We start from the raw sequence: 13,617 nt of genomic DNA, 5'->3' as shown, positions 1-13,617 counted from the left end.
TGCAAGGAGGTAGTGGGACTGGGCCTGGAGCCTGGTTGTGTCTGTCTCTGAAGCCCATGCCCTTCCTTTCCTCTGCTCCCCGCTCCCAAAAAAAAAAAAAAACCCAAATCCATTGACGTCTTATCAAATCCGGCTCAGCCCAGCGGAGCTAAATTAACGATAAAAACAAGTCTGGTCTGGGCGGCTGGGGACTGGTCTCTGGTCTGTTCATCTTGTTCAAGTCCTTCTCCCGCTCCGGGAATAAGGGTCTCCTCCCCGCCACTGGGGGCGATATATCGCAAATATCTCCGGGCTTGTCTAGGAATTAATAACGCTAAGATAATTGTCCTTGCTCTGAGTTGACCCGCCTGTTAAGCCCGAGTCGCCTGCGGCGCCGGAAGTACTCGGCTCTTTTTGTTTGTCCCCGCCCTCGGCCCGGAAGTGCTTACTCGGGAAGATGGCGGCTGTGTCGGTGTATGAGCGACCGGTTGGAGGTTTCTCTTTTGATAACTGCCGAAGGTGCGGCCTTTGCGGGTCGGGGTCCGGGGCGGACGTGGGAGTACGGTGCCCCGGTCGGAGCTTTCCCGCGGCCTGATCTGGAAAGACCGAGTGTGCGGGAGACTACGGGGCCTGCGGCTCGCGGCTCGGGTGACTCAGGGCAACCTGGGCCTCAGCGTGGGTTTCTGTTGAGGCCGGATTAGCCCTCACACCTCTCCAGCTCCCACGGACACCGTCTCCTTAGACGAATCGCGGCCATTCTTTGAGGCGGTTTTCTTAAAAAAAAAAAAAGAACAATATCCCTGATATTGGGAGGATTCAGTGAACAGATGGGCGAGAAAGAGTTTTTCTATTCCTGAGTTAACTATTAAGTACTTTTCTTGCCATTGCGGCTCAGTGTCGTCCTGCCCTTAAGCATTTTTTTCTTTTTTGCACTTAGGAATGCCTTCTTAGAAGCCGAATTTGCAAAGAAAGGTTACAAGCTTCCAGCAGCCCGGAAAACTGGCACGACCATTGCGGGAGTGGTCTATAAGGTAACCTGGAGTAGAAATGACTGGATTGATAACAGGATATAGATCTCTCCTTGCTGGATCAGGAAGGGCTGATGTTACAGAGTACATCAGGAAAAGGCCCTTTAGGAGCGATTGCTTTTGTCGCTAGATTATGTGCGTTTGTTAACACTTCATATTCTTTTCATTCTTTGCAGAGTCATTGACAGGAGAGCAATTTACTTTTTTAAAATAATTTAAAAAAATTCAGTTGTTAAGATATATACAGCAGAACATACACCAATTCGATAATTTCTGCATGCACAATTCGTTGACGTTAATTGCATTCTTCCCTTTGTGCAACCATTCTTACCCTTCTTTTCCGAGTTGTTCCCTCTTTCATTAACATAAACTCACTTCCCCCTAAGGTTCCTATCTCATCTTTTGAGTTGCTGTTGTCAGTTTTATCCCATATGGCTGGATCTTAAAAGAGCACAATGCTCAAGGCAGACATTCTTTACTAGTTAAGCTAAATTACTGTTTGGTTTTAAGAAGACTTCAGGGGATATTTTTGGTTTAAGATTTAATGTTTAAAGATTACCTCAGGACAATAGTTTCAGGGGATCATCCAGCCTCCATGGCTCCAGGAAGTCTGGATTCTGTGAGTTGGTACCATTTTAATCCCAATACCTTTCTTCACATGAGACCAGTGTGAACCTGACATGAAATATTTTAGAACACTAAGTTATAGGATTGTGTTTCAGTTACCATTTGCTCCCACTGCCAGAATAGTACCTGACAGATAGTAGGTATTCATTAAAAATTGATTGACCAGTCAGGGGTCAGGTTTCATCTGAAACCTGTACATGTGTATATACACACAGGTTGTACTGTAAATCCCAAGCAGTCATGAAACTGTTAGGGCTAAGGACTATACTCTCTGATCCAGTTGGGTTGCATACAAAAAGACATTTTACAAAGTGTTGGTAATGGAAAGCCATTATTATTTATAGAAGGAAAAAAACAACAGAAACAGATTACTTATAGAAAGCAAACAGTAAAGAACAGCAATAGATTAGAGGTGAACTGGTCCCCTCCACCACCACAAGTACCCCTGCTTAGCATCATAGAAGAGGAACCTGCTTACCCTTCTCAGATTACTCATGTCCATTTCTGTGTCACTGGGCAAGCACGCCATGGATCAGGAGTCACCAGGTGTGTTTCTTTCAGCAGGTGTGTTGTCACTTCAGGTCAGGTGCAGTGTGGCTTTTTTTGGTTGTGTCTGGCCCCCTGTGCTTACTGGTCCACCTCTCAACCAGCAGCTTTGGGACAACCGTGGGCCAGTGACATCACTGGGCGGGGGGGGGGAGGTACAAGGGATGCAGACTGTACTCAGTGACAGTGTTAGAGGGGGTGACACCAAAATGTCTGTAAATTTTTTGTGCAGTGTTTCAGTAGAAATTTATTTTTTTTAGTAAAAATATTCCTGTGGTTGTAACAACAAAAATATTTTTTCATAAACCCAGCTTACATGTATCAGTATACCTACAAGGCTAAAACTCTATGCTAATTTACTTTTTGAACATTATAATGTGCTCCGTCAGAGCTGTCTTTTTACCCAGTTACAGTGCCGCTTCAAATCATGTGGTTTCGTCTGCACAGGCTACAAGCACGCCCTGTTGTCTTTTTTGTTTGCTTGCTTTTTTGTTTTAAGTTAACTGCTGTAGGAGGCAGGATGATATAATGGGAGAACCGAAGATTTGGCGTCAGACATTTATTCATTGAGCTTCTGTGCTGCTTCCAACCTTGGTTGGGCCACTTCTCACAGCCACCCTTTCCTCATCCAGCAAATGGAGATAATAACTCCTGCCTTAAATTGTTGTAAGGGTCAAGAGATAATGATTACTGTTGTTGAAGGTAAAGAATGACTTATTTAAAAAAAATTGACAGAGATGTCTCTTTTATTGGAAGGATTTCTGGATCTTAATCCAGGCTTTTCCAAGATTAGCTTTGTGATTTATAAGAAATCACTGAATCTCTGAGCCCCATTTTTAAAATCTGAAAATGGGGATGGCGGTTCCTACCACCTACTCAGGATTCAACTAATAAGGTTTATTAATGAGCCTTTTCTTGAACTCTGAAAGTGTGGCACAGTATTTTTGGTAGGAGATTTACCGGGGGGTGTGGGGTTGGGGGAGCAGGAGATGGCTAACGTTGTTTTCCCTAAGCTAGAGAGCTGTGGTTTATATATCTAAAATTATTTCTAAACTTTTTTTTTCCCTCCAATAGGATGGCATAGTTCTTGGAGCAGATACAAGGGCAACTGAAGGAATGGTTGTTGCTGACAAGAACTGTTCAAAAATACACTTCATATCTCCTAACATTTAGTAAGTATTGGTTAGTGTGAATAGCTTGTGTATTTTCAAATATTTTGTTGTTCTTGGATGCTGTTAATTCTAGCTCGTAGTGACTCCATGTGACAGTAGAACTGCCCTACAGGGTTTTCTTGGCTTTAATCTTTACGAAAGTAGAAACCTACAGGGACCAAAGCTGAACTTACTACCCTCCTTACTAAAACTTAACATTCACCCTATATTTTCTGTCTTCCTTATTGGAATTTTCATCTACCCTGTCACCTAAGCCATGTATCCTCAAGTCCTTTCTTTGCTTCAGTCTCTAATTCAGTTGGTGGCCAGTTTTGCTTTCCATGTGCTTCTTGAATCCATTTCCTCCTAGCCTTTCTACTGGTAAGGCATTTTAGTTCAGGTTTTTTGTTTTCTCAGTTGAACTCTCTCAGTTCTCAGTTGTTATTAAATTGTCTCTGTGTCTCGGTCTCTTCTTTTCATTGTCCACTCTTCCGCCATATTGGATTTTTAAAATACAGATCTGATTATGTCCCTTATGTCTTTAAAATTTTTTTGAAGAGTCTTTTCACGTTTTCACTCTGCTTTTAGAATAAAGTCGAAACTCTGTAGCATGATATTTAAGGCCTTGCACGATCTCACAACAGCTTATGTTTTTACTCTTTTTCAGCTGTCATCACCCCATGCTACAGGTACACTGGGACCATCCTGATGTCCCCCCAGGCCCTCTGCTTAGAAGTGCTCTTTCCCTTTTCTTTGCTTGTAGAGGCTTTTTATCCATCCCAATCCAGCTTCTGTGAAACTTCCTCTCCGAGATCAGAATTGCTCTCTTTCCCATAGCATTTTGTTCCAGTGCTACTGTATATTGTATCATATGAGGTATTATAATTTTTTGTTTAGCTATGTCTCCTCCACTCGTCTTTGAATTCGTATGCCAGGACCATGTTACTATTATTATTATTTTTAATTTCCAGCACTTAGTATAATGATTGGTATGTGGCAAATATTTGATAAATGTTGAATTGCCGAATTTTTCATTTATATATATTTTTAGTATCTTGTACCTAAATGAATGCACAGGAACCTTCCTCATGCTTTTTTACCATTACATATTCCTCTGTTGTAAGGATATGTTGTTGTTGGGTGCCATCAGATCAGTTTTTTTTTCTTTTTTAGCACACCTATTGTTTTATGACATTGGTTAACAACCCCATGACATGTCAACACTCTCCCTTCTCAACCTTGGTTCACTATTACCAGCTTTCCTGTCCCCTCCTGCCTTCTAGTCCTTGTCCCTGGGCTGTTCTGCCCCTTTAGTCTTGTTTTGTTTGATGTGCCTGTCTAATCTTTGGCTTCAGGGTGAACCTCAGGAGTTAACTCATTACTGAGTTAGAGGGTGTCCAGGGGGCATACTCTTGGGGTTTCTCCAGTCTCTTTCAGGCCAGTAAGTCTGCTCTCTTTTTTTTTTTTTTTCTGTGAGTTAGAATTTTGTTCTACATTTTCCTCCAGCTCTGTCTGGGACCCTCTACTGTGATCCCTGTCAGAGCAGTCAGTGGCAGTAGCTGGGTACCATCTAGTTGCACTGGACTCAGCCTGGTGGAGGCTGTGGTAGATGTGGTCCGTTAGTCCTTTGGACTCATCTTTCCCTTGTGTCTTTAGTTTTGTTCTTTCTCCCTTGCTCCTGAAGGGGTGAGACCAGTGGAGTAACTTACATGATTGCTCACAGGCTTTTAAGACCTCAGATGCTACTCACCAAAGTACAGTGTAAATCATTTTCTTTATAAACTGTTATGCCAGTTGAGCTAGATGTTCCCTGAGACCATAGTGCCCACAACCCTATGCAATTTGGTCCCTTAGGGAGTTTGGATGGGTCTGTGGAGCTTCCATGACCTTGCCTGCCATCAAGTCAATTTTGACTCATAGTGACCCCATGTGACAAAGTAGAACTGACCCATAAAGATTTTCTTCTAATTGTGTTTAGGTGAAAGTTTACAGAGCAAATTAGTTTCTCATTAAAAAATTCATACACAAATTGTTTCGTGACATTGGTTGCAATCCCCACCTGCGTCAGCACTCTTGCTCTTTCTACCCTGGGCTCCTTGTTTCTGTTTGTCCAGCTTTCCTGTCCCTTCATGCCTAGTCATATTTGCTTCTGGGTAGGTATTGCGCGTTTGGTCTCAGATACTTGGTAGATCTAAGAGGCATGTTCCTCAATGTGTGTAATGGCTTGTTTTATAGGCCTTTCTAATCTTTGGCTTGTTTTAAATGCTGAGGTTGTAGGTAACTTTTTGCTTCTTTTAAATTAAAAAATTTTTTTTTCTAAGTTCCGTATCGTGAAGATATATCACTTTGATAATAAAAAAAAGAAATTATTAAAATATGTATATATAATAACCTTTACCACAAAAAATGCAGTATCGGTTATCACATCAATGAATTATGGCAAGAGAAGTGTGATTTCTGTAAAAATATGTATGTGTATATATATACATATATGTATATATATATACACACGTATGGAAACCCTGGTGGTGTAGTGGTTAAAAGCTGCAGCTGCTAACCAAAGGTCGGCAGTTCCAATCTACCAGGCACTCCTTGGAAACTCTATGGGGTAGTTCTGCTCTGTCCTGTAGGGTCGCTATGAGTCGGAATCGACATGATGGTAATGGGTTTTTTTTTTTTTTTTTTGAATGAATGAAAGGTGTACTTTGGAAGTGGCTTCATTTCTGAGTTGGAAGGCTGTCTGGGGACCATAGTCTCAGGGGACCCCACAAAGTCTTCTAGGCTATCATCTTTATTGGACTTTAGGGCTTTGAATCAGTTCTTCCCGGTTCAGCCATGGCTGTGGAAGTGAAGCTGGAACAGACCGGAATTTTTTAAAATTTGAACCGGAACGATAACCGGAATGGAAAAAATTTCTGTTAGAAACCTTGTGTCCCTCTTAGAAACCAAGGGCAGCATACATGTTGTGTAACAACCAAATCTCTTGCCTGTCAGATTTTGAGTAGAGTTGCAAACAGCAATGCCGTGCTCAAAGATGGTGGCCGACTGTGCCACTTTGAATGTGTGTTGCACTTTACAGTCCTGCCAGTAATCCAGTCTCATGCATCAGGCTCCTAAAAGGGCTTACTATACTTCTTTCAGGTCTCCCATTCAAGGGCTTCAGCCAGCAATTTTTCCCATTCTGGGTCACCCAAGTTGTAAAAATTCGGGTCTGTTTGTTTCGCATCATTAGCCGTGACCAAACTGCTTCAGAGCCCTGGACCAGATCTCCAGGTCTTTCTCCCATGGAGCTGCTGGGTGGGTTCAAACCACCAACCTTTCAGTTAGCTTCTGAGTGCTTAACCGTTGTGCCATCAGGGTTCCTTGGAATTGCAAGATTTTTAAGAGCACCCGTTCTTTTGTAAAATTTGGATATATTTGTGGGATTAGTAAAATGCATGTTCTGTTAGTACAGAAACTAATGACTTGAAATGTTCCATTGAGCCACAAAGAATGTACTCACGTGTAAGTAGATGAGCACGTACAGCTTTAATGCTAATTGTAAGATTGGTTAGACAGAACAGTTAACAATCCCTGTACGTACTCAGAACATCTTTGTGTACCTGAACTTTGTGGAAGCTATCCAAGAAGCTTCACTTCTAATTGTGCCTTGTGGTAATTGAATTTCAGCTAAGTTTCTAATCATGTTTTTTCAGTTGTTGTGGTGCTGGGACAGCTGCAGATACAGATATGACAACCCAGCTCATTTCTTCTAACTTGGAACTCCACTCCCTCTCCACTGGCCGCCTTCCCAGAGTTGTGACAGCCAATCGGATGCTGAAGCAGATGCTTTTCAGGTAAGGCTTCAAGATGGGGGTTTCTGTAGCATTTTCTCACGTTTTAGTAGATTTTTAGCAAAGGGGAGCCTAGAAGCTAGGGAAAAGGCATTAAAAAATATACATTTTATTTCAGGAATCAATTATTATTAAAAAGCCATTTTAATTTCATAAGGTTTTTAATAGTACATTTGCATTTATGGGATCAGGTGTCTGTCATGGATAAATTGCACGTGCCCAATAGAGTCATTTCATGAGATATAGTGATATTATTGGATATGAGGAACTTTCTTGCTTATAGTTAGAAAAGCTGGAAGGAACCTTTGAGTTCATTTTGTGCGACCCCCCCGTGTGGAACCTCTTCACCCCCTGCCCACATACATGTAAACACACAAATGATTTTTTGCTTTTACATTTTTTGTTGTGCTTTAGGTGAAAGTTTACAGAGCAAATTAGTTTCCCATTCGGTAGTTTGTACAGAAAGTGTTCCATGACATGGGTTGCATTCCCCACAATGTTTCAGCACTCTCCCTATTTCTGCTCTGGGTTCCCTGTTTCCTTTCCTCTAGATTTTGTACCCCTGCCCTGCCTTCTCGTCTTTGCTTTTGGGCAGATTTTGCCCTTTTGATCTTGTATAATTGATCTAAGGAGCACTTTCCTCTTGGATGTTATTGTTTATTTTATGAACCTGTCTATTGTTTGGCTGAAAGTTGTCACTGGGAATGGCTTCAGTTCCAGGTCAGAAGGGTGTCTTAGGGCTGTAGTCGCAGGGGTTCTTCCAGTCTCTGTCAGATGACTAAGTCTGGTCTTTTTTTGTGAATTTGATTTTTTGTTCTGCATTTTTCTCCCACTCTGTCCAGGACTCTGTGCTGTGATCTCAGCCAGAACAGTCTGTAGTAGTACCCAGGCATCATCTAGTTCTGGTCTTGTGGTCCTATAGGCTGTGGTATATGTGGTCCATTAGTCCTTTGGACTAATTATTCCTTGAGTCTTTGGTTTTCTTCACTTTCTTTTACTCCAGATAGGAAGAGACCAATAGTTGTATCTTAGATGGTTGCTTGCAAGCTTTTAAGACCCCAGATGCTACTCACCAAAGTAGGATGTAGAACTTTGTCTTCATCATTTATATTGTGCTAATTAATGTAGATGTCCCCCGAGTCTGTGGTACTTTGCTTTGAGCCTAGGAACTTTATCCCACAAGGTGTTTGGTTATGTCTAAGTAGAGTGTCCGTGACTGTGCCCCTGTGTGCTCTATTGTTTATATTAATATACCCGCAGCACCTACAATTCTGTGTGTAGAAATATCCACAACTAAACCTGTATCTGCAGGTGGGTGTGCTCCCTTATTCCCTCCCATACCTCTTTAGCATGCCTATCTACCTGTGTATCTATTAGTAAATTATTGTTTGTTGATACTATTGTTGCAGGGTTGTCTATGTTATAGTAATTACTTGCTCCTCCTAAGAGAAACCCAGACCCAAACCCATTGCCTGTTGAGTCCATTCTGACTCATAGTGACCCTATAGAGCAGAGTAGAACTGCCCCACGGGGTATCTAAGGAGCAGCTGGTGGATTCCAACTGCAGACCTTTTGGTTAGCAGCCAAGGACTTGCATTATCTTTAACAAATTCTTTCCTCTTTTCCTTATCTATAGAATGGATTTTTTTATAGAATGGATGTTGTGAAAGTTACAGGGCAGCAGGAATAGAGAGCAAAGGTTGTAAACTGGCAGCTCATAGACTACATTAAGCCTGTAGAGAAATTTTACTTGGGTCACATGATACTTAAAAAAAATAGTGGCCTATAATTATCAGTTGGGAGGTTTTAATTAGAAAGTCTGCATTTCCAGCTTCTTCTGAATAATTCAGAAAGAAGGTGGGATAATGCATGGCCGTAATCTTTGGGAGCTGAGTGTGTCTCTTGCCTTTAGAGGACGTCTGTATGTTCTGGTTTGCCATGCCCTGCCTGGCTGACTTCACCCTCTTTCCTGCCTGGTCCCTGCATTTCTGTGAATTTGCAGCTCCTCATATATCTGGTTGGCATAACTCCCAGTCATATAGTTCCTGTTTTACTAATGAGGAGATCAAGACTTTAGTCATACGGGAGGAAGTCTAGTTCTATCTACCTAATTCCTGCTCTGGCTGAACTCAGCCCTTATGTCAGTGATTTCCATTTATTAGTGTACACAGTCATAATTCTGAATTATTGCCAATCAACTACGTTCTCCCAGTACAGTCTGAGTAGAACTTGTTAAAAGCACTCCTATTGACCAGAGATTTCTGTAGACTTTTGTGGATTTTGACTTTAAATATAAAGCTCCCTCTGGTGGTTTACATGGTGCATTGCATTTAAAACCATTTTTAAACTTGTAAAATTGTTGCAAATAGAATATTTCAAGATTTTCCTTGCAGTGTTGTTTAAAGCATTTGGTTGAATAATCTAGCACGTTTCTGTTAATCTCTTTAGAATGTCTTAGAAATCCTAAGTTTTGTTTTTTCAGTATTTTGTCAGTTTTAGTTTAATAGACTTTGTAAAGGTTAAAATTAATAAGTTTTGAGGGGAAATTTAAAAAATTAAACCAGGAAATTTATGGTCCTTTATGTCTTCTGACATTTTTGGTGAGTTACATAAAATGAGAGCGGTGTAAAAAAAAAAAAAAAGTACAGAATTTGACTTCAGAACTTTGGTTTAAGTCCCATCTGTAGCACTTACGGAAACCCTGGTGGCACAGCAGTTAAGAGCTACGACTGCTAGCCAGAAGGTCAGCAGTTTGAATTCACCAGGTGCTCCTTGGAAACCCTATGGGGGCAGCTCTACTCTGTCCTTTAGGGTTGCTATGAGTCGGAATCGACTTGACAGCAATGAGTTTGGTTTTGGCTTTTTTTAAAGGTGATTATGAAGGATTAGGTGAGATAAGGTATGTGGAGCACCTCACACGATTTATGTTTATATTAGCTGATAGTAAATGTTCAAATAATGTTAGTTCTCTTCCTAATTGTTCTCATCAAACCAATAACCCCTTAATGAAACAACCTCAATATAAGAAGCTTTTTGTTGTCATTCTCATGTAGCTTTTGGTTAAGTTACAGTGATGCAATGCATAGACTCATTTTATTTTCTTATGCATATTCTGATCACCAGGTATCAAGGATACATTGGTGCAGCCCTAGTTTTAGGAGGAGTAGATATTACTGGACCTCACCTCTACAGCATCTATCCTCATGGATCAACTGATAAATTGCCTTATGTCACCATGGGTGAGTGTAATGTTTCTCTGTTGTTTCAGATTCTCTTATTTACCAGGATGGTCTCTTACATAGCTGGTCTGGTTCCTGTTAGAGGAGGCAGTACAATACAGCGCTTTGATTCATTCAACAAATATGGTATTTATTGAATACCTGTTATGTATTAGGCCTGGTTCTAGGTGCTTGGGATATACCAGTGAACAAAATATAGAAAAAAATTCCTGCCTATGAGGAGGTTATATTTTAATGAGCGTAGATAGATAGTAAACAACAACTGTAATAATTATTTAGGAAGAAAAGCCAGGTGATCTGCTTCCAAAAATGAGCCAGTGAAACCCCATGGATCAGTACTGTCCAATCCTTAACCAATCGTAGAGGTGGCACAGGACCGGGCAGCATTTCATTTTGTTGTGCATGGGGTCACCATGAGACGGCAGTGAACAACAACAACATAATAAGTATATTTGTAATATGTTAGAAAGTGACAAATACTAGGGAAAAAAAAGTAACACAGTGATATAGTACAAGATTTTATAGTTATACAGGATTTTACCATTGGGGGAATTGGGTGAAGGATACAAGGGATCTCTCTGTATTATTTCTTACATCTGCATGTGAATGAACAAGCATCTTAAAACAAAAAGTTAAAAAAATTAAAGCAGCGTAAGGGGACTTGGAAGTGGTGGGCAGAGGGTGGAGTGGGGTACAGATTACAGTATTAAATAGGAAAGTTAGGGTAGTCTTGTGAGTGAAGAAGGTGAGATTTGAGTGAAGAGCCTGCCAGGCAGAGGCAAAGTGGCAGGTGTATGCATAGGTGTTTTTTTTTTGGTGAGCTAGAGTGATTAGGGTCCCTATTTACCGCTTAACTTCTGAGGGATTGTGGGTATCATTTAACTCTTCTGTGGTCGTTGGCTCCTTATCTTTGAAATGGTATCAGTAATGTATATGAAGCATCTGGTCTCATGCCTGGCCTGTAAATAGATGCTCCTCTTTATAGACCAGCTTTTTATTTTTGTTTTTTAACTCTAACTGCTAGATAAGAGTATTTCTTTTAATGACTTCTCCCCCATGATAAAATTATATTTAGAAGAATTGAGATTTGCAAATTCCAACCTTTGTGTTAAATTTCTGAGTCACGTTGTATAAGGTCCAGAAATTTGAACAGGTCTTGTGTAGCTGGTGTTTTTCCAGCTGTCATTTATAGCTTACATTTTTTGCCTTGGTATTGTGGCTGCCTTGGCTAGTTTAGGAATTACCGGTTGGAGACTTTGCCGTTCCATTGTGTTATCTTGCCTCTTACGAGGTTTTAGACAACACGTGTTCCCTGTCTCTTGGGGAGAATGATTTGCCCTCAGCATAAGGATGAATCTTTGTAATTATCTTAAAATGAAAATACAGTAATTTTAGAGTTGTTCTGATTTGCATTATCGAAATGTATTTGTTTTCTTCATCAAAGTATTGTTTTTATTTCTCCTCATATGATTCCTTTAAATGATAGTAAAGGTGAGATAACCTTTTCTCTTAAGAAATTTTATTACTTTTTTTTTTTTTACTTGAAAAGATTTCAGACTTGCAGAAAAGTTACAGTATTGTAAAATGAACGGTCACATACCCTTTATTCAGGTTTGTCAGTTAACATTTTACCACATCTCACACAAGTTGTTTGTTGCATTTTTTAAATGGAAAAATTGGTTTCTTTTGCTTTTGAACTGTAGTAATTTGTCTTCTGAGCTTAACACTGAATTTAGGAGAAGTTGTTGAAAGTGAATAGTCAAGCAGATTTGTTTCTGCACATTTTACTCTGCATCCCCACTTTATGCTTCATTGTGGCTGGTGGTGATCTTGTATCTCTTCATGTCTAGTGTGAGTCCAGGGTGGTGGTTCCACACTCTGTGGGTTTATAGGACACTTCTGTTTAGAAACTACTTATTCAACACAATCTGGTTTTGCTATCATTAAAAGATCAGATCAAGAAGAATGAGACTTCAGTAAAGTGATGCTGATTTTTAATACACAAATAAATTATTACTTTGAGGTTTTATTTGTTCAGCTATTCCTTCATTTATTAAATATTTATTGAGTGCCTTCTTTGTAAAGACACTGTAGCAAGTACCACAGGTAGAGATATGAATATGAGAGTTCTTGCCCTCAAGATACAGTTTAATGGGAGAGGTAGGTATATGAACGGACAAGGGCGGTAGGTACAAAGGCCAGTTGGAGATGATGGGCGTTCAGGAAGAGCCTCACTTCACTTAAGGTGAGTCTTAAAAGAAGAATAAGATATTTTTCATTTATCAGCTATTAAGCATCTGTTATATTTGTGCCCCCCCACACATCTGTCAGTTTGTCGTACTGTGGTGGCTTGTATATTGGCGTGATGCTGGAATGTGTGCTACTGGTATTTCAAATACCAGTAGGGTCACCCTTGGTGGACGGGTTTCAGCTGAGCTTCCAGACCAAGACACACTAGGGAGGAGGACCTGGCAGCCTACTTCTGAAAAAATTAGCCAGTGAAAACCTTCTGAATGGCAGTGGAACATTGCTGTAGTATTGGAAGATGAGCCCCTCAAGTTGGAAGACAGTCAAAACATGACTGGGGAAGAGTTGCCTTCTCAAAGTAGAATCAACTTTAATGATGTGGGTGGAGTCAAGCTTTTGGGACCTTCATTTGCTGATGTAGCATGACTCAAGATGAGAAGAAACAGCTATAAACATCCATTAATAATGGGAATAATGTACAAATTTATGAATCTAGGAAAACTGGAAGTCGTCAAAAATGAAATGGACCACATAAAGATCGATATCCTAGGCATTAGTGAGCTGACATGGACTGGTATTGGTGATTTTGAATCAGACAATCATTGGTTTACTATGCAGGGAATGACCAAGTGAAGAGGAACGATGTATTCATTGTCAAAAAGAACGTTTCAGGATCTGTCCTGAAGTACAGTGCTGTCAGTGATAGGATAATACCCATATGCCTACAAGGAAGACCAGTTAATATGACTGTTCTACCACTAATGCCAAAGATGAAGAAATTGAAGTTTTTTACTAACTTCTGCAGTCTGAAATCGATCAAGATGCATCGATAATTACTGGTGATTGGAATGTGAAAGTTGGAAACGAAGGAGAAGGAACAGTAGTTGGAAAATATGGCCTTGGTGATAGAAATGACGCCAGAGATCACATAATGGAATTTTGCAAGGCCAACGATTTCTTCATTGCA

The 13,617-nt window shown here is 40.4% G+C and overlaps 1 protein-coding gene across 1 annotated transcript in view; it reads left to right on the top strand.

The window, feature by feature from the left end:
* The first annotated feature begins 391 nt into the window (after positions 1–391).
* PSMB7 (proteasome 20S subunit beta 7) overlaps positions 392–13,617 on the top strand; it is a 69,282-nt gene continuing 56,056 nt past the window's right edge. Inside the window, exons 1-5 of the mRNA XM_049897285.1 lie at positions 392–498; positions 917–1,010; positions 3,255–3,352; positions 7,027–7,167; positions 10,288–10,403. Coding sequence (XP_049753242.1) covers positions 437–498; positions 917–1,010; positions 3,255–3,352; positions 7,027–7,167; positions 10,288–10,403 — 511 coding nt within the window. The 5' untranslated portion in view covers positions 392–436. The remainder of the gene's footprint in view (positions 499–916; positions 1,011–3,254; positions 3,353–7,026; positions 7,168–10,287; positions 10,404–13,617) is intronic.

The sequence above is a fragment of the Elephas maximus genome, chromosome 9 (assembly GCF_024166365.1).
Source record: "Elephas maximus indicus isolate mEleMax1 chromosome 9, mEleMax1 primary haplotype, whole genome shotgun sequence".
Lineage (NCBI taxonomy): Eukaryota > Metazoa > Chordata > Mammalia > Proboscidea > Elephantidae > Elephas > Elephas maximus.
This window is presented reverse-complemented; position numbering and strand designations above follow the sequence as displayed.